The sequence below is a fragment of the Vigna unguiculata genome, chromosome 6 (genome assembly GCF_037176805.1).
Source record: "Vigna unguiculata cultivar grain cowpea cultivar isolate G323 ecotype 2 chromosome 6, ASM3717680v1, whole genome shotgun sequence".
Classification (NCBI taxonomy): domain Eukaryota; kingdom Viridiplantae; phylum Streptophyta; class Magnoliopsida; order Fabales; family Fabaceae; genus Vigna; species Vigna unguiculata.
In genome coordinates this window covers 28119947-28141628 of record NC_140797.1, presented here as the reverse complement: position 1 = coordinate 28141628, position 21682 = coordinate 28119947, and the positions used below count along the sequence as shown (strand labels likewise).

General features: G+C 32.6%; 2 protein-coding genes across 2 annotated transcripts; both read right to left on the bottom strand.

Moving 5' to 3' along the window:
* Positions 1-1364: 1364 nt before the first annotated feature.
* Positions 1365-5336, bottom strand: LOC114186703 (cellulose synthase A catalytic subunit 1 [UDP-forming]-like). Its single transcript, XM_028074678.2, has 7 exons — positions 5166-5336; positions 4198-4393; positions 3931-4115; positions 3363-3447; positions 2695-2875; positions 2454-2610; positions 1365-1763 (listed from the first exon to the last, which is right to left on the bottom strand). The coding sequence occupies exons 1-7, from the start codon at positions 5319-5321 to the stop codon at positions 1701-1703; spliced, it is 1023 nt and encodes a 340-aa protein (XP_027930479.1). The 5' UTR covers positions 5322-5336; the 3' UTR covers positions 1365-1700.
* Positions 5337-19456: 14120 nt separating this feature from the next.
* On the bottom strand, positions 19457-21283 carry LOC114188762 (uncharacterized). The gene is made up of 4 exons (XM_028077397.2): positions 21105-21283; positions 20052-21027; positions 19772-19963; positions 19457-19641 (listed from the first exon to the last, which is right to left on the bottom strand). The coding sequence occupies exons 1-4, from the start codon at positions 21281-21283 to the stop codon at positions 19477-19479; spliced, it is 1512 nt and encodes a 503-aa protein (XP_027933198.2). The 3' UTR covers positions 19457-19476.
* Positions 21284-21682: the final 399 nt, after the last annotated feature.

Below are 21682 nucleotides of genomic sequence, written 5' to 3'. Positions count from 1 at the left end.
GAAGAATAGTTTGTTGAAATCATGAACCTATGACAATAAATATGCATCAATTTAAATTTATGTATGGTCCCTTTCACAAACCTAAATAGAAACCAAACAAAGCATAAATCTTCAACTCACATTTTACATCATATTAAATATCATACTTATTTTTTCTTAATTTTAGGGTTTAGGACTTTTTTTATCACTAATTTCTGTCAAAAAAAAAATGTCTGGTGTTTTTAACAGAATCTGGTCAACCAGTCACTTGAATTAGAATTTTTATTTTAGAGAGATAAGTATTATTTCTCAAATATTTACACTTACAATACTTAATAACCTTTTCTTTTTTCAAAATTCAAACATTGGATAAGTTTATTGCTTTATTACCTTACCTCCATCTCTTGTTTTATCATATTAATCTTTACTAAAGTACATTTTTTTTCCATGATATAATGTTATAAATATTGAAGTAGACTAAATATATAAAATAAGATTTTAATTCTTTCTCGTAATTTCAATAAGTGTTAGTCATTACTTTACTAAAAGGAAATTTCAAACTAAAATAATATATATTCAGAATAGACGTTAAATTAATTATTTTATTGGCAATACACCGGTAAAAGTTAAATTGAAAATCTAGAACCAAATTCCAAAAAGTAAAATCGAAGTGTCAACTTTTTAATGAAAATAATTGTCAGTTTCACCCCATCACAATCTTACTTGAAAAGAACAGAGTAAAATGATTACAAATACTCACCTTCTTCCTATGTAATAGTTAACACCGAAATGAAATATATTTTTATTTCTTAAATTTTATTAGTTTATTTTTGAAATTTTAAACCAAATTTTCATCTTTATATAAATTTAGTTATTTTAATTAAATGTCAGTAAGTTTATTTTATATTTCAAATAATTTTTTAATTAATATTAAAATTAAAATATGTCAAATAATATAAATAATATAAATATTATTATAAAATACATTTAAAACATCAAATAAATTTAATAAAATTTAATTAAAAAAATTAAATTTAAACATTTTTAAAATTTAAAATTTTGAAAAAAATTAATTTTAATTTTTTTTAAAAATTAAAGGACTAAAAATATATTTAATAATATATTTAATCCAGACACAATAACACTCATTCTTAAGATTTGAACTATAGGATATTGATTTAACTAAAAACCTTATATAGATATATTCACATTTTCAATGGCCATCCCCCATTAACTGATAGTTGCTAAGCCAATTAAGTAGTATAGTTACATTTTAACCAATTATCAAGCCAACTCAAGCACATATTTATGCTTCAAACAAGTAAATCAATATCAGTCTCTTTCAAAATTCATTACTGATTTAATTAGGTGTATATGACAATTGATTAATGAACCTCCTCACCAAATGGTGCATAACCATGATGAGTAATAGAGTAGTTTGATGATTATTTAAAATACAAGGAGACTAAAATTTTTTGTATGATAATTACATTACTCATAAACAGTGGAACATCAGATTACAATATTTTAGGATAAAACATGTCTTGAGGATCATCCTTTACTTCACTGTATTCCAAAAGCACACCTAGAAAAGAATCATCAAAACTAATGTTTAATTACTTCTTTTTGCTCTTTCTTGCTAATATACTCTTTTTCTTGCTAATATACTCTCTCTAAATCTACTCCAGCTATAAATTTTCTGTCATCGTTTGCCATTATGTTCATTCAGCATTATTGGTACCACTATTGCTCCCTCTTCTGCTTGCTGTTGTATTCTTCAATATCTACAAAGAGCAATTACATGATTCAGTAAAGGTAAAACCAAACAAAAATGACACAGCAATGCATGAACTTTTTTTTTCCTGCCACAGATTTCTCCCAACCAAAGACTACTGATCTCCCTTGGGATGTTGTGATTATCATTAAAGACAAGTTTTCACACACATTAGGGATAAACTATGCAAATTTGGTAGTGAATTCTAGTAAATAAGTACCAAAAGATGTCTGCTATGAGCACATAGGATAGGAGAAATTACAAGCTTATGAAACCTTGGTATTTTTTCCATGTGCATATAAAACAGGAATAAAAGGAACATGAGCATAAATTAGCTCATGCAAAGAATAATTTAAACTTGTGAAGAAATTAATTTCAGTTTTTTCTTCTTATTTATTCTCTCCAAAAGCTTTATGAAGAAACTCGTTCAATCAAATTGAAAGACTAAACTGATATTGATGGTTTCATAAACCATGCATAAGCTAACATGAATATCCCCTTTGTTCCTTTGTGAAATAAATTTTAGAGTACACAAGTCAAAAATGGGTAGAGCAAGTAATGAATCAATTTTATCAAATGTAACTTCACATAGCCCATTCAAAGAAGAATAACATCAGACATTGATGATAATGAGTTAGAGACATGTATATATTGTGATAATGTTGATCCCATGCTAACAAAATAAGCGAAATTAGCATACTTGTCTAAGCATTTGGTTCTCATTCTGCAAAGTAGAAAGTCTTTCCTTGAGCTCTGAATTCTTCTTCTCCAAGTCTTTGACTCTTGTTTCCAAATCAATCAAGTAAGCCTTCTTCCTCTCCCTTGCTTGTTGAGCCGAAACTCTGTTCCTCAATAGCCTATTTCCATTTCAAATTCCCTCAGTAAGTCATAGGAGAAAAGGTTTCGGTAGAGGCTAGACAGGACCAAGTTTATATGTATACCTCTTAAGCCGCTTGCTTTCTTTATCAGCTGGACTTCTCCCTCTCTTCTTCTGACCCTCTCCGGTCCCCTGAGCACGTTCTGCACCGGCATTTGAACCACCATCCGGCCGAGAAGCTGCAGTTCCAGCACTTTCACCTCCAATCTCCGGCACTCTCCTTATCTCTTCGTCACTTTCAGGACCTGGATTGTGCCAAACTCACAAGTTCAAACCCACAATAACCATTTTTGTCTGTTATCATGAAACCGACACAATAAGAATGGTATATTGAGTCATGAAACCTTTTCTAAACATTAATTATTTTCTTTAATTCATGTTTGCTCTTCAGTTTTAGAGAAAGAAAAACTCCACAAAAGGAAAACTCTTATACATAGTACAACATTTATAACAAAACTGAAAAGGATACTAGATATTGAAAAAGGATGTTTCATAATTTATTTTTAAAACGTTTAATCACATACAGTCGAGGTATTTTGCAAAACATAAAAGTTCACAGATTTTATAAAGAAAATTTTCTCTTATACAAATTTCAAGCAATCGAAGAATTTTGAATTTTTTTGCAAGATTTAAGACTCATAGGAACAGTTATAAAAAGACACTTTTCATTCAAAAATGTTGAGATAGCCATAAAATGTGATATGGTGCCAGCACTTCTGGTTAACTGCATACCCGGTTGCTTTGTTGTAGCCATAGGACCTGATGTAGTTTGCATAGATTGAGCCTCAGAAGTAGCACATGGAATATCACCAGACATCTAACCATAAAAGAAAAAATTAGTTTATATTAGTATTAGTATTCAGTGTATCATTGATGCATAATGATGTACCAACTATGATGTCAATGAAGTCTAAGTAAAATACATACATTATTTCATGAAATATAACATACAGAACACTTGTTACAGTAAATAATTACAAAGTTCAAACAAAATTAGTAGCATACTTGTCTATATCTAAACAACCTAAGCTACACAAGTGATACATACATAATTACAAGCTAGAAATAAATTGAGCATATAACTAAGCGTATCACAACATTAAAAGTGAAAAACATAAGAGCAATATCTTCGAGGTTTTCATAATTTTCAAACTTTACTCAAGCTTGTACAACTTCCAGTAATTGAGTCTGAGCATGCATAACTTCAACCAATGGGGCGTGTACAAGTTCACACATTTTTGCTGGTACACTTGTGATTTAACCCCAATTGAGAAATGACAGAATCAGGTAAATACTTTACCGGTTGCCCGTTTGGTAGATGGGGATTTGGTATTTGAGAATCATGTCCAGAAGATGAAGAGAAGTCAGCATCTTCTTCCCATTGCATCCCTGCCTTGGAATTGTTTTCTTGGCCATAGTTGATCTCATTATCTAGATCATCAGCATCTTCTTCATCATCATCATCACCTTCCACTCCAGCGCCCTCTGATATCCATATTCATCTTGTTCATTGTAAATTCTGATGTGGGAAAGACCAAAAACAAAAAGCATTTATGCACAGGCTAACCTTGCTGACTTGTGAATCTAGTCTTGCACTGGGGACAAGATTGGCTCACATTTTTCAGCTCATACTCGTAACAAGAATGACAAAGTGGGAAGCCACACTCGTGACAAGCAACAAAGACATCACCAGTAGCCGTTAATCCAATGGTATCACCACATATTTGACAAATCTTACCATTTAAATTCTTCAAGGGTTTAGACTGCAGAGTATAGAGATTATAAAAGTCAGAATTAGAATTCCATGACCAAAATTTAAGTCTATGCGGATCAATCTCTTGCAAGATCATATGCAAAAGCAACAAACCCAATCCATATAAGTTTAGAAGAACACAAACATGTAAGATTCCATCATGACAAGATTTTTCAATGAATTTGCATTGAAATCTTTTGTATGATCAGGATCCAACAATCAACTACAGTTAACAACCATTTTTCATTACCAACACCAGAAACCCGCAATCAAAATTCTTTCAAGTGCCAATGGCCTCATCATCCAAGAGATGATTAGGCAGTACTATTTCAAAGAAAAACTTCTCAGTTATCACCTGCCAGATGTTGATTCAAAACCACACACTACATGTAATTTAAAAATTCAAATTCAAATTCAAATTCAACTCCTAAACAACACCACCAATGGGGAATCACACTAGCAATCAAATACATCAAGATCCAACCATCCTACCAACACCACGAAACAATGTTTAGCTAACCGACCAAAAAAATGCAAAAAACAATCCAACCCAAACCTCCATGCAAGGAGAAGAAGAAAAACAAGCCACTCCAACACACTCTCAAGAAAGAACACAACTTGTAAGACCCATTTGCATTGCAAGCATATAAACTTAAACTATGAAGTCAATCGCACACAGTGAAAGAACAAAACTCTCAGACGCAAAAAGAGAAACAGGAAACACGGTCTTCATGAAAAGTCCAACGAAGAAAAAATGTCGAAACAGAGCCAGAAGAACGAACCCCACTATCGGAACCATGTCTAACTCTAACAAGTTCATTCCTTTCATGCGACCCTGTTACCATCCCACCACTTCGTTCCATCTTCTTGAAAACCTTCACCAACCCATCTCTCTCTCTCTCTCTCTCTCTTACTTCAGCTCTTGTTCCCGCTGCCATGTTCTGTGGTTCTAAACGCAACTATGGCCGTTGGATCTTGAAAGATCTGACGGTATACAAGGGGTAATCGTGGAGCAACGTGAACCATGTCGAATTCGTGTAATCAAAGGCTGGTGTGAGAGATCGTGGACGGTTTAAGACCGTTGGATATTCATGCATCGGAGGGATGAGAATTGGGATGAGGAAATTGAATGGGGACCACGTGGCATGTGGGGTGCTGTTATTCTCTTTCTGGAAGAAAAAACCTAATAAATAATGGGTTCTTGGTACCAATGGGTTCCTCCATTGTACCTTTTGGGAAGTTCTAGTTTCTCACTCACATTTTAATTAGTTAGAATTAAAGTTTAATTTGTTTTTAAAAAGTATTTCAACCATGGTATTTTAGTTCATTATTTATTAATTCAGTTTATGTGTAATTTTAGTTCTGATATTTGGGTCATTTAAGTATTATAATTGTCATTTTAGTTCCAAACATATCATAAATAATTATAATTATATATGCTATGATATTTCTAATTATGATTTTCAAAAATTCAATTAATAAAATTGAAATAATGGAAACTAGAATATGACATTCCAGACTCTTGAAGGATTCATGTGACAATTGGAACTTAAAATAATAAAATCAGATCTATACTTATACCTATATACTAAAGCCACTTGATAGATAGTAGAATTTTTTTTGTCATCCTTTTAGGATTTTTATTTCCATTCAAAACATTATTTTTCTTTTTAATCGGTCACATCACTTTCTAATAAATGATTTTTTTTTTCTAAATCAACTATGCTATTCCTTCCAGATTCCCTTAGGCTCTGTTCACTTAAGAAGATAAATTTGAAAGAGAGTATGAAGATGAATTTGTGTTGATTTGTGTAGATGAATATGTGTGTTTCTTTGAGTGGATTTAGAGGGTGAAGTGAATGGATTTGAAGATGAATTTTGTGAAAGTTAGTGAGTGATTTGAGTGATGTGAATGATAAAATAAAAAGTTATAATAGATAAAATTTGAAAATTACTAAAATATCTTGATGATAAAAATATATGAAATAATAAATTAGTTAAAAATATTAAATTTTAAAAAATATTATTAAAAAAATTTAAAAAAAAATATATTAAATTATTATTATTATTTTTATAATAACTACTATTATTTAAAATTATTATTAATTTTATATATATATATATATATATATATATATATATATATAAAAGAATCATATTTTAGCTGTTAAGAGGCGAGGATATAAAAGTAAATTTATTCCTCATTCTCTCAAATCTTCACTAAACCGAAGGATGTGTTTTGAATGGAATCCCGTAAATTCATCTTCATCCATCTGTGCAAATCCTCTAAAACGCACACAACTTTTTTTTATAATCCGTCGTCGTGAATCAGTGTATTAAATCAATCCTTTGATACGAATAGAGCCTTAAACTTAAACCCCCCATTACAGATTTTAATTAAATGACATTTATTGTAATTATTTAATATTTTTTGAGTTTCCTTTCTTTAATCCAATATTATTTTTATATTCTATGCATTGTTTACATTTGCACATTTTCTTAAACCTTCTCCTTTTATTATTTAACTTTTCCCTTACAGAATTAATATTTACTTACCATGAATGGATAATATAAAAAAAAAAAATCTTTCTTATATAATCTTATGTTAAGTTATGCTATGCAAGCAAATGAATTGCGTATAACCTGTTTCACTAATATTTTGTACAATATTTTTTTTCCTTTCAATGATTGGAAATAATATTTAATATGACTTGATTAAAGATGTAAATATTAATGCTGGTGACAAAATTCGGAGACTAAAAAGTAAAAGTTACGTGTTAGAGAAGATCTAAAAAATAATACACCTTTTTTATTATTTTCTTACTTTTGCAAGGGTTAAATATTTATTTTTAATAGTATCCGAAAAATCATTAATAAAAAGTAATATTTAATGTTGATCTTTTCATTACTAGGAAGGAAGGTGGTGGTGCTAAACTTATAAATAAGAAATAGGTTTTTTATTTTTTATATTAATTAAGATTTTATTTATAATAGAAAATATTTATCATAGCATTTGGATTTCTTTTTTCCTTTTTTCATTTTTATAGCATTTGATTTTTGAAAATGAGATATGCCACAAATTCTGAAGTTCAATGTTCAAAATGACATTTATATGTTTGACTTTTTTTTTCTTTCACAATAATGATGCATACATGCTTGATTGTCCAGCCTATTGAAAAGTATGAAGAATGAATTTGGAAAATTTTAGAGAATTGAGACAACCATGCACATGCAAGTATGTTGTTTCTCACAATTTCCTCTCAGGAGGTTAAAGTGAGACATTTGTGAGATACTCAAAGCTGCCCAGTTTGGCATGTTAGGAAAAATGAATGGAGAATATAAATCTATGAAAGTTAAGGACAAGAAATACATTACCCTAAAATTTGCCTAAATTAACCATTGTGAAAACTAAATTAGTCATTTTTCAATCAGAGTGGACTTTGCTGAACTTGTAACGTGACCAGGGGTTAAAATGGTTTAGAAAGAAAGGGTATAAAGGCTCAAATAAAATATTTGTGAGTTTTCATTTTTGGCACAAGAATTATCAACCTGATGTTATCTTGATTATCCTAAAAAATTTGATTATTTTTCTTCTTTTTTCATTTTTCTACTTTCTTTTTGTATATTTTCCTTCATTTTGCCACAACTTTATAACTCTTTTTTCATATTTTATCATCATCATCTTTCTTCTCTCCTTGATCAATTCGACTTCATATTTTTCTTATTCATTTGATCTTGAATCACATTCGCTTTTCAATCTTTCTTTTTGCATTTTGATCATTGTATCTTGAGGTGATCTCATCATGCTGTTAACCCTTGTATAGGGATAATATGAAAGAAAGTATTGCTTTTGGCCCAAAGAGGGTACAACGGATATCTTATTTTATTGGAGAAGGAAAACGACCACTCATCTATTTGAATCTTGACTGTTTATTTTTACAAAGATTAATCTTACAATGAAATTAAGGGTAACACAAATTACTTTTCTTTATTTCATCCACTTTTGCCTAAACCGTCCTTTCGGGTTTTTAGTCTAGCGAACTCTTCATTTTTCTTTTTCTTTTATTTCTTTTCTCTTTTTTTTATTTGCCTTGATGGATTCAGGGATAACCTTCCAACACAAGCAAGAAAAACTCAACAGATTTGCCCCAGTGTAAAACTCATGCTTATTTTTGGGCTAAGATAGTGTCATTAAGGCATATCCTTTATTATTTTAGGAATGGCAGAAGGAAAAGGTTATCAAGCAATGCATACACCACTGGTTTCAAAAAAGTCAACTACTTATTCTTGATTTAAACATTCAACCATAGAAAAAATGTGACATCCTTTATTATTCTCTTCCCTTTTATTCATTCATCTTTTGTTTTTTTTTTGAAAAAAAAAAAATTTGACAGTTTGCAATAAACAAACGACTCAAAACACCATGATCTTGTTTTTGCTTTTCTTTCATTTTTTATTAGCATGGACCTAATGATTGTAGAGACAAATGCATGGAGACTCACTATGTGTATATAAACAATATCAACCTACAAATGCATTATACAATAGTAATTCAATATGCATGTTATGTATATGAATTTATGTACATCGTATTTTGAATGAAAATTGAATGTTTAATGCAAATGCATATATGTGCCCTAAAAGGTACTTATTCACATGAAATGTTAATGAAAATTGTGATGCATTTATTAAAAACATGCATTATATGGGAATAACTTATGCAATGAGATGCAATGTATGTTTATGCCTTAAGAGGCATTCATCCACATGATATGTTGGTAAAACAGTCATGCACTCAATAAAACATGAATGATATGCAATGTTAATGACATGCCTAAGTCTAATGTAAGATGCAATGCATGTTTGCACCTTGAAAGGTGTTATTCATATAATATATTGATGCAAACATGATAAATTTGAAAATCAATTATATAGTATCATCAACAATAACAGGATTGAGAGATATGGAGTTCTAAAACATGCTCCCGTTTTGTGTCCTATTAGGTGTGGAGAAACCTATTTTGGGTCTATGGACTTTTATATGATTCTTCCATGGATAGCTCTAAATAATCTCAATGGCCTTTATTAGAGCTAAAGTCAACCTCATGACATAATCCACAATGATAAATGACTTAACAGATGTGGCATGTCAAGAGGAAGCAAACTCCAGATGAAGTCTTTACAATAGCCAAGTAGATCCGAGATCTAACATGACAATCGTTGGACCTCCACTCCCTATGGCTCACTCAGGCTCGGGTATAGGGCCTTAACATCTCAATGAATGAACTAGCCTAAACAATGTAGTGTATGTAGGGAGCAACCTAGCACTACCTAAACCCAGTACCTGCAAAATAACCTAAAAATTTCCCAGGCAGATATGGACATATTTAGTAGTTATCATCTATCCTAGGGTTCTATGATTTCACAAGATAATCAAGACGTCAGAGTAGAGTATGACATCAATGCCAATACAAACAAAGACACTTATTCACCATACACCTATTGACAATCACAATACACATGCTTCACAATCACTTGTTCACAATTTAATTGGAATATCGGATACCAAGGGATTATGGCATCAAAATATGAGTAAAGACACATGTATACAATGCACTTGTCCACAATATAATTAGGATACCAAGGGAGTAGAGCATCAATACAAATATGAATAATAATCCCGTTTACAATGCACATGTTCATAGTATAATTGGTATACCAAAGGGGTATGACATCAACACAAATATGAGTAAAGGCATTTGTATACGAAAGTCAATATAAAAAAATTGGGAAAAACAAATATTTAAAACAACAAATATTTTTCACACTCAACTAATAGGGTCGACTCTTGAAAGTTCCTAGTGGAGTCGCAATCTATCACAACCTCAGAAAAAATCGTGACGGGACGACAAACATAAAAGAAAAACATCTATTTAAAATATAATTTTTACAAAGGGGAATCGCCATCATAGTTTTTGGGAAACTATGAAAAACCTAAAAAAAATGGTTTGCGAAACCGGATCAAGTCTGGGAGTCGGTTACCTGTGGCGAAGGTATTAGCATCCAACACGTTCGTCCTAAGACGGTTCCCTTTAATCAAGTGTACAAAACTAATGTAATTTTAAAATATTTATTTTTCCAAAAAAAACAAACAAAACATACTAATATGAATGAATAAAACATTTTTAAAATTTTTATATTTGGGTCTGACAAGGTGTTCTACCTTCTTATACAAATACAAATGAGAAATCAAGGTTACGTAGTTCTCTTTTGAAAACAAATTATTAAAAACTTCAATTTGATTAATATCCTTTTTTATCATTATTATTTTTTATTTTAAATTTTAATGTATATGTATTATTTATCGAGTCAATCTAAGACTCAACATGTATTATTTATCAAGTCAATCTGAGACTCAACATGATAAAGATTTACCATCAAACAAGTCTGAGACCAGACATGATGATTAAAATATATTTAAGAAAAATATTTAATTATCAAGCAAGTCCGAGACTAGACATGATAATTAAAATTTATTGAAGAAAAATATTTAATTATCAAGCAAGTCTGAGACTATCAAACTTTATTTAAGAAAAATATTCAATTATCAAGCAAGTCTGAGACCAGACATGATAATCAAACTTTATTTAAAAAAAACATTTAATTATCAAGCAAGTCCGAAACTAGACATGATAATCAAACTTTATTTAGAAAAAAACATTTAATTATCAAGTAAGTCCGAGACTAGACATGATAATCAAACTTTATTTAATAAAAATATTCAATTATCAAGTAAGTCCGAGACTAGACATGATAATCAAACTTTATTTAAGAAAAATATTTAATTATCAAGCAAGTCCGAGACTAGACATGATAATCAAACTTTATTTAAAGAAAACATTTAATTATCAAGCAAGTCCAAGACTAGACATGATAATCAAACTTTATCTTTATTTAGTTATAAAAATTGGTTCAAAACTTACATGAAAGAAATTAGGAGCTAAAACTACTATAAGTATATAAAAAAAATCTAACAACGTTAAAAATAAAAAGGGTCCAAAGTTTTGGTAAAGAAAAACAATTAAAAACTTCGGGTACAAACAACATATTATTATGAGGTGCAAATATTAAGGTGTGAGGATGCATATCACATAAATCAAGAATAGGCTGAATCCATATCCAATTTTATTTTGATTTTCTTATTTTTCCTACTTATTACTTTTTTATTCTTCAAATGTATATTTTAAAACCTTTATACTCCTTTTAATTCTCATATGCAAAACATGAAAATGAAACCCTACCCAATAAAAGTCATAAAACACATCTTTACGTTCAACAATTTTCTAATAAAATAATATCCCAAACTAACTTTCACAACCCAAGAATCAAGATAACTCCAAATACAACTAAAACAAACATTAAAGACGTAAAATACAAAAACACCCATAAATGACGTAAAATACAAACATAATTCCCAACTTAATTAATTGACCCTTATTTAGTATCACCAAAATTGAATTCAACTCCTTTGCCATCCCCACCAATCTCCAGAACAATCCATGATTAAACAAAACCTAAACAACTCGAACTAAGCATTTATCACCTGTTAAATCCATCCAAAAACAAAAATACCTCTACAAAATGAATCATGAAATCCAACTTCTTATGGCAAAGATATTATATCACACATTCAAATCGAAAATAAACCCAGAAACAGTAGCAAGATAACACATTCATGGACTCGAAATGAACAGAAAAAAGTAATGCACAAACAATCACAAATGGCACCATCAAATAGAAGGAACAAAGCAAATCTTGAAACTATGAATTCAATTACATTTTAACTAAATGAATAAAAAATAACGAGATGGTTACATACCCAAATGTATACATGGTTAAAATCCAATTCCCAAACAATCATCAAAATTATTTAGACAAATCACACAATTTCATTCAAGAACCGGTATCACCATAAGCTCTATTTGAGGTATCATAATTCCTCTGCAAGTTCAGTCACAATGCCCACTTCTAAAGGAGACGCAAATCAGCGACAAAAAACCTAAAAATCATAAAACACAAACACACCATTTATCGATTTCTAACCATAGCAACAACACACACCCTAAACAAATTTGTGGGCTTATCAACTCAGATAGGTGTAAACACACATAATCTGAAATGAATTACAATTAATATTTAAATTTATGGGTCTAGAAATAACCCAAACGGACACAAAGGAGAGAAACAAGACTGAAATATTTTATGCATTATATATATATATATATATATATATATATATATATATATATATATATATATTTGTACGTACTATAAGATTTTGTACGTTATATATGTCTTTGTACGTACTATAAAGTTTTTGTACGTTATATATGTTTTTTTACGTACTATAAGGTTTTCTGCATTATATATATTTTTATACGTAATATATGTTAATATAAATTATATGTTCAGTATAAAAACTCATGTATATAATGACGTTTTTAATATGATAGTTCTTTAAAAATGTCGTTTTTTACATTATAATACGATATTTTAAGAACCGTCATACATTATTTTTAAAACACCACATTTTTAAATGTCATACTATTATTGTAAAATATGTCATTTAGAAATGTCTTTTCTTAATTAATTTTTTGTCTATTATGAAAAATTTTTATGAATTTAATTTTTGTCTCCCTTTTTTTTCTTTTGGTGATTAGAAACTTCCTCCATTTTCCAAAATCTCTTCTAGCACATTCACTTCACCTATAAACCCCCTTTTTCTCTCTTCTGGTTCGAAGTTCATTTCCCACCATATTCAAAATCTCCTTTACTATTTAGTCATTCCACATCGATTTATTCATTCCAAAGTAGCGGTCCACTTCAATTTTCATCCATTCCCTTACCGTCCCCAAATCTATTCATTTCCCTTGCCAATTTGGAATTCGTGGCCTCCCCAAATCGTGTTGTTCCCTAGTATTCCCCAAATTGTTCCCTGCTGATTTCGTTGAAGGTAAGTTCTTCACGCAAGGTAAGATGACATAAGGTTCAATATTTGAGTGGTTCCCTTAAGGTCGCGTGTTAGGGTTTTAAGGGTTTTAGCCTTTTATAACCATTAAAGTTGTTTTTGATGTAGGGAAAACTAGAGACGTTCTACCATCAAGAATTAGTAAGTAGACCACAACCTTTTTATTCTAGTTGTCTTGTTATGGCTCTATGTCGCTGGGCGAGTGCCTTTGTCGTTGGGCGACTATGTCTTTTTTCTGATATGCAATTTTAGTAAAATTAACTTTCCTGACTCGTTAACAGTTGAATCGAGCTGAAATTTTAACAGCTGATCCTTAACACCTAGTTCTTGACTTTGACCGGTCAGATCGTGAATCAGAGCTCTGTAGTGAGAGCAGTTTTTATCGCAAGGTCCCTGTAGTTTGGTTGTTGACAGCATTGACCTTCGTTGCTTGTTTGGTGCATAAATATCTCTATAGTTATTCAATTAAGTTGGTTCTTGTTGCATTTGGTTCTTGATTCAATCATCTTTAATTTGAATATAAATACAAAATTTTTGGAGCTTTACACAAGCTGCAGTTTTATTTCTAAAATCCCAAATCGTTTGCATAATATGTTGTTATGTAATGAGCCATGACTTGGTTGGGTTGGACATTGGTATGCATTTATAAAGCATGAGATTGAATGGAATCTTCTTATGTTGTGTATGAAATGGAAAACATGATTTTATGGTTGGTGGTGGTTTGGCATGAGAATTGAATGCTTGATATGGCATGTGGATTTTGTTGGTAAAAGAGTTTCAATGGAAACTCTTAGTGATGGTGGTTAGTGTATACCTTGATATAGGAGATGTCTAGATAAAGGAAGGTACGCTGAACTCTAAAAATTATTCACGCTCACATAGAGTAGAATAATTTATGTGGTGAGAGTGACAAGAGGTCCTAGTCTTGGGACATATTGGGCCCAAGACATTAGAGGATTAACCTTGTGTGTGTTGGGTGATAACCCATTGCGTCTAGACTCTGCAGAGTTTAGAAGGCAGCACAGGCGCATACTTCCTTTAGAATTATGTATCAAGAGTATGATTCGGATATTGAGTCATAGAGTCTTCAAATTGTTTGCTTTCACATGATTTGTGTGCCTACTGTTTTGTTTATGCATAATATGATCTGACTATTGATTTGCTCTATAACATGATTAAAATAATTTTTGCTTTAGCTTACCCTTTCTCTTGGTGTGTGTTTCTTTGCTTGGTTTTCCTTTTTACAATGATTACTAATACTATTGGTGTGAGCAGATGTGGAAACCCCTGGAGGTTCTCAGGGTGGTGACGATGTTGCGGTGTAGGGTGGTTCCCATGGTCTGGGTTATGACTCACTGTCGAGTCCCTTTTGAAGAACTTTGTGTTCAGTTTTAAATTCCTTGCTCTATGAGCAGTATTTTGCAAGACAATAGTACTTTTGTGTTCTTTATGGCATCGTGGTGTGCCTAAACTTTCTTTCCGAGTATATGATGGATAACTGTAATAGTTAGTACATGTATGTTTCATGTCGTGTGCTCTTTTATATTATAATTATGTGATGCAAAATTTTAATACATTACTCTATTAGAAATGGGATGTCACATGTAACACTTTTATAACAAGTTTCAAATTTGATAGATGTGGTTGGATCATATTTGGTGTATGAAAAAGAAATTATTACAAATGGTCAAACTAAAAGAGGATTATACTTGAGTAAATGGTGATATTATAATAAAATATCAAATTTTACAGTTTTTCTTTTTCATTATGTTGTCTTTGCGTTTTTAGTACATTGTAGATTTATGAAAGAATGTATAATTTTCATGGCTATGATGATGAAGTAAAATTTTGTTTACTCCTCAAGAAGTGGATAATGAGTTGGTTATTCAGTTTATTAAAAGGTGGTAGCAAGTGGTTCTTTAACCATCAACTTTCTAAATTATTGAAATCAAGAAATGGTTAACATGCATTTTGGTTTGTGTTTTAAATTTGTTAGTCACACTTTATATTTTACTCTTTATTATTATATTTTTTAGGTATATTGAGTCATTGAAATCTTCATTTCAATGTATTAAAGATTTCAAATTGACTAGAGGTGAAGTTAACTTCTAGTACATAGGGTCTTGGAAGTCTCACATCGACTAGAAATAAGGTAATTTCATAGTATATAAGTTGAGTGTAAACCTCACTTTACAAGTCAGTTTTGTGGGGTTGAATTAAGCTTAAAGTTCACTCCTAACATGCTTGTCTTAACAAGATTTCTTGGATATTTTGTTCCATCCGTTACAGATCACCATAAGTGAGGTGCAAACCTTAACTTACAAGTTGATAAATTTATTTGTTTTAAGAGTAATCAAGCACATTTTTAGAGTATAAGCTAATGGTATCTTGGTATTTTGTATGTATCAAAATATGAATCCTTAGAAGATCATTTATAGATTTTTTTTTTCTGTTAATTTTGAATTCTATTACTCCATTTTAAATTGCATATACTTATGTTGCTTTCTTTTTATCCGATACATAGGTAATGAATTGTCACATATTGAATGATGATAACTTAGTTTCTTTCTAATAGTGTTTCTAAGTGGTCTTTTGATCGAAAAAGTTTTTTTTTTCTCAACAAAATACTGTATAAGTTTTTTATTTCTCAATTTATACTGACTTCACATATAAAATATGGTCTCACTATTTTTAAAACATGTTTTCTTTTATACGTAGCTTTAGTTTGAGAAAGGACTTGCAGCAATGGAGACTCTTGGGGAGATTTTTTCTTTTTTTTCTGAAGATGTAGTGAGGGAATCAAGGCTGTTTCTTCCTGCACCTATATATTTTTTTCCTGCACCCCATCATTTTGGATTATTTTTTTGGAACACACTAAGGGGGCTTCTCCCTGCACCTCCAAACAAATCTCCTGTACCCCCAAAACATACTTTATTTCCAACGTTGCCCCTGGTTAAAAAAAACTTTACTGTGCTTTTCTCAATTTTACCGCACTGCACCCCCAAACCTGCACCCCTCACAACCAGTTAATGCACTGCACCCCCAAACCTGCACCCCTCACAACCAGTTAATGCACTGCACCCCCATAAAAAGCAGATTCCCTCTGCACGCACTGCACCACTTTTTAGAATCTTTGACCTAGCCTCCCACAAAGCATTATTCTCCCATTCTCCCCCACTGCAACACACTCAATCTTCTCCCCACTGCAGCAGCCCTTCTCCCCACAGCGCACTCATTCCTCTTCCCTTCTCCTCCGCGCACTCATTCTCCCTGTTCTCCCACAAACCATCTTTCATCCTTTCTCGCGGCTTCCCAATTTTTGCAGGTAAGTATTACTGCTTTTTTAATATTAGACATCGTATATTCTTATGCATGTGTATATTTTTATTTTAATTGATTTTATAAGTAGGTTTTTATATGTAGGTTTTTATTAATTTTTGTTAATCCTGGAAAGGTGGGTTGTGTTGATGAGTGGTGTGCGTTTGAGAGGAAGGGTTGTGGTGTTATTTTTTTCTTTTCTGAAACGGAATGTTTAATCCGTTTCATTTTTTTTTTAAGAAACGGATTGTGTAATCCGTTTCTGATTTTTTTTTTCTTGAAACGGATTGTGTAATCCGTTTCATTTTTTTTTTTAGAAACGGATTGTGTAATCCGTTTCTGAATTTTTTTTTTTTGAAACGGATTGTGTAATCCGTTTCTGTATTTATTTATTTTTTTTTTTTGAAACGGATTGTGAAATTCGTTTCTGATTTTTTTTTTCTGAAACGGATTGTGTAATCCGTTTCTGTATTTTTTTTTTTTTAAACGGATTGTGTAATCCATTTCTGTTTTTTTTTTTTTTGAAACAGATTGTGTAATGACGTATTATGTATTAACTTGTATTTTATTTTATTACAAATATGGTTAGGACCGGAGGAAATATATCTAGATGTGGTTCAAATGATGCACCCGAGAGTTCTAGACACGGTGCGGCACGAAAGAGACCGACAGCATCGGCTCGTAGAAGGGGTCAGCATGAGGCTAATGTTGTTGAGGATGACATTGTTGAGAATGAGGTTCCTGACGTTCCTCGCGAGGACGAGCAGGTCATTGATAACGATGGTGGAGGATTTCCTGGTGGGCCGTATGATACATCTTTATTGACGTAGTACCAGGATCATGTTGCACGCATGATATGGGATGGCCAGGTGAGTAAGAAGTTTTTATATAGGTTTAATTTTTTGTTGTTGTTAAGTATTTTTATTGTTGTTTGTTTCTTCTGATAGGATCGAGTTGTGAAAGTGGTCTCCCATATTAAAAAAGTTAAGAAATTATGACGTCCTCACCCTGCTGTTGCACCTTTTGTGTTAGCTTCGGGATTATCGCCTTTGTGCGACATATTATATGAATATATCGACCTTGGGTTAGTATTGGGTTTCGTGGAGAGATGGCATCCCGAGACTAACAGTTTTTATTTACCCATTGGGGAGATGACTATCACTTTGGATGACGTATCGTCACTTCTCCATCTTTCCATCAGTGGAAACTTTTGCTCCATTGAAAATCTGGAATATGAAGATTCTGTTCAGATTTTGACGACACTTCTCGGTGTTGACCGGGCCATGGCATGTGTGGAGCTGAATCAAAGTCGGGGTGCACAGGTCCGACTGAGCTGGTTGAGAGACTTGTATCACAGCTGTTGTGAAAACGAGCTATGGGAGTTTGCTGCACGTGCATATCTTTTGCACCTTGTAGGGTGCACCATATTTGCTAACAAAAGCGCCACGTATGTTCGTACACATTATCTGGACCTATTTAGAGATCTTTCCACATGTCGTACATATGGTTGGGGAGTTGCTGCTCTTGTCCACTTATATGAGCAGCTAGGAGATGCCAGCTTTGCAAATACAAAGCAATTAGCTGGATATCTACCTCTTCTGCAGGTACCCATTTATATAACATTTTATTTTTTATTTCACTTGTTTTTAGTTTTATATGATAATGGTTAAATGAAATATTATTTGATACAGGCTTGGATATACGAGCACTTCCCTACATTGGGAAGGAAGCAAGTACGGGATACATATGTGGAGACCGAACCCCGTGCTCTACGTTATGTCACTGGACGCGCCATTTCCGCTATAGCTGATGTTAGAGTCCAGTTGGATGGCTTGACATATGATGGGATGATTTGGAACCCATATGTAGCACACAGAGCTGCACGACAACTGGTAACACATAGCATGTTTTCTGGCTTCTTGAGGGTTGGGACCGTCGTACAACGTCATTTGCCTGAGCGTGTGTTGCGACAATTTGGGTTCATCCAGCCTATTCCACGACCGCCTAGTTCGGTTCCCATGATGGACTTTGAGGCTATTGATGATCGGTGGAAAAAGCACGAGCAGTTTGTTGTACATCAAGTGGTCCAAGCACCAGCTCCCTTTTCATGTTCGGATGGATATTTGCAGTGGTTTAGGAGAGTCTCCCATCCATACATTTTACGTGGAGCTGAGGCCGACCGACCTAGCCTTGTGCTTGTGCCCCGACTTCGTCGGAATTTGCCAGATGACATAACAGTTCAGAGGACGTCACCATCATCATCTTCCAGTGGTTTATTGGTATGTCACACATTTAGTTGTTAATATTATTAGTAACTATTAATATTTGACATTAACTTGTTATTATGACAGGGTCTCGTGAAACGCATTGTAGGTGGTCTTCAGCGCATGATAGACTGCAGAGATGTTACTGAGGGCACAGTTGCCTGGGATCGCACTCATGAGTTATTGCAGATGGCTCAAGATGGACTTGAAGAGGAAGAGACTAGAGGAGGACGTAGAGTTCGAGGTCGACGACCATCTACGTCTGGATAGTTGATTTATTTGTATTTGATGTTAGAGTTGACATTTGTATTGGATTTTATGTTAAGATATTTCATCTATATATGGTATTTTATATTAAGTTATTTAATGTTAGCAATGAGGCCAAAATATATTCGTCCCTTGGCCAAAGGAGTTAGAATTTTATATATTGGTAAAATTATTACAAACTACAACAGTGAAATACTTAAATACAATCAACAAATATCAGTCTTCCATGAGATCTACATAACTACGATCCACTATGTGTAAATCTAGGAATGCTTGCATCCTATCTCTATAAAATGATGCCCACCCTTTTGCCTTTGGGTAACAATTGCTAGATGATATGATATCCACTGTCGGTAATGGACAGCCTTCTTGTAGACGAACCTGTAAATACGCAATTAGTCAATAGAGAAATAAAGTTATTTATAAAAATAATATATATATATATATATATATATATATATATATATATATATATATATATATATATATATATATATATAAACATATATACCTGAACAAAATGAGAATTGTAAACATGTCCGATACAAATTAGTCGATGTTGACTTTGCGAAGTAGGTGGGGATGTACGAAGTGGGAATATAGTCAAATTCTGAACTGATGACAAGCACACGAGAATTACATTATACCGATTAGCAATCGCATACCCAATGTCTGGTATAGTCATCCACTTGTCTCGATTAGCCTGTATATAATTAATTAGATTATAATAAAACAAAATCATAAAAAACTTGTAATAAATAAATTTCAACAGTGGTGTATAGAAGTTATACCCCTGATGGTGATTGAACTAGCAAAGACTTTCTCAGTTCTTCCAGACGATCATAGCCTCCAACTAACGTTGCATATTCATCTCGCCATTGGCTAAGTTCTTTGTATAGATCATGTCTGATTAGAGGCCACGACTCCTCACCCATACCCAACAATGCAGCAATGCATCTATATCCACAATGACCGTCCGCCACAACATCGACAACATCGAGTATATATGGATGAAAAACAGGATTGAACTGTTCTAGCATGGGTATTACTTTCTCTTCAATTACACGTTTGCTCTTCACCTTGTTTTCTGTTTTTGCAACAAATGTGTCTTGTCTTGAGGACTCTATGAAGGCGTCCACATGCTCAAAATAGGAGGGATCACGTTTGGTTGACTTCTTTGATCTATGACTCTTAGCTGCACCTTTCGTCTTAACTTTACTCGGTGGTGGTAACATCGATGTCATGGAAGGGCTAACTATGTCAAGTAATTTATGTTTTATGGTCACTTTTCCTGCAATATCAACTTCTTTGAAAAGATTAAGCAGTAGATCAACCTCCCTCTGAATAGATAATTGCCCTTCAGATTGTGAAGACGAGACATTGGAGAAGCTCAACCTAGTCCACATGACATGAATTTCTTGGAGAGGAATAATCCCAGGATCATATCGTGCTAATTCACACGCACATGGTAGACCATAAGTTTGTCTGAGAATGCAGCCACAACGACTACTATCGAATCCAATCTTCTTTACTCTTTCCAACTCTGGAGCAAGGAGTTCTAAGGCACATCTAGAAATATTACCCACTAATCTTCTATAACTCAATGCCTTGTAAGAGTCACTGATCAGATTTATACTTCTTTCAAAAGACGCCTTAATTTCGTTGTGTTGCAAGATAATAACGTTGTGAATTCCATCCCAACACGAACAAAGGTCTCCCATACTACTTCCAAGAACTTTCTTCAGACTCCAGTGAGCAGACTCAACCCTAGTACAATTTATACAAGGAAATCATATAAACCATTAATAAAAAAAAATTTAATTAATAGCAAAATACAAACATACCTGTTTGATGTTGTATTCCCCAAATGCATAACTTTGTTCGTCCATGCCTTCACAAAGAATTTCTTATAAGGAATGATCCACGAGTCGTTAACATATTCAAAGAATATAGGCCATGGCTGGCTAACAAGCTCAAGACGATGAACACACTCGTTGAACTTTAATTCATCTTCACAGTCCATGACATTCTCCTAGGCTTGAAGTACAACATCCCATGCGTCAACAGAATTTACTAACATTTTGCACTTTGCCTGCACATTTTTTTGAATGTGGAAACGGCATAAAAGATGATAACACTGAGGGAACACCATGCCAACAACATTCATTAGAGCAAGATCCCTATCAGTTACAATGACTTGTGGACCACCCTCGGACGTCATAAATAGACCTCTTAGCCTTTCAAGAGCCCAAATGAAATTGTTTTGCTTTTCACTAGATAAAAATGCAAAAGCGGCCGAGAAAGTTAATCCCGTTGAGGTCACACCAACAATCTCAAGTAATGGCAACCGATATTTGTTGGTTTTATAGGTACTATCCATTAAGAACACAATGTTGAATGAATTTAACAACTTCACAGCATC

What these genes read in the sequence shown, in the direction of transcription:
- LOC114186703 (XM_028074678.2), bottom strand. Translation starts at nt 5,321, where the DNA reads ATGGCAGCGGGAACAAGAGCTGAAGTAAGAGAGAGAGAGAGAGAGAGA. An exon ending in TAGATTCACAAGTCAGCAAG is followed by an intron (nt 4,116 to 4,197) that starts GTTAGCCTGTGC and finishes TATGGATATCAG; the next exon opens with AGGGCGCTGGAGTGGAAGGT. An exon ending in AGAACCAAATGCTTAGACAA is followed by an intron (nt 1,764 to 2,453) that starts GTATGCTAATTT and finishes TGCTCTTTGTAG; the next exon opens with ATATTGAAGAATACAACAGC.
- LOC114188762 (XM_028077397.2), bottom strand. Translation starts at nt 21,283, where the DNA reads ATGGACTGTGAAGATGAATTAAAGTTCAACGAGTGTGTTCATCGTCTT. An exon ending in TAGTTCAATCACCATCAGGG is followed by an intron (nt 19,964 to 20,051) that starts GTATAACTTCTA and finishes AATTATATACAG; the next exon opens with GCTAATCGAGACAAGTGGAT. An exon ending in ACAATTCTCATTTTGTTCAG is followed by an intron (nt 19,642 to 19,771) that starts GTATATATGTTT and finishes GCGTATTTACAG; the next exon opens with GTTCGTCTACAAGAAGGCTG.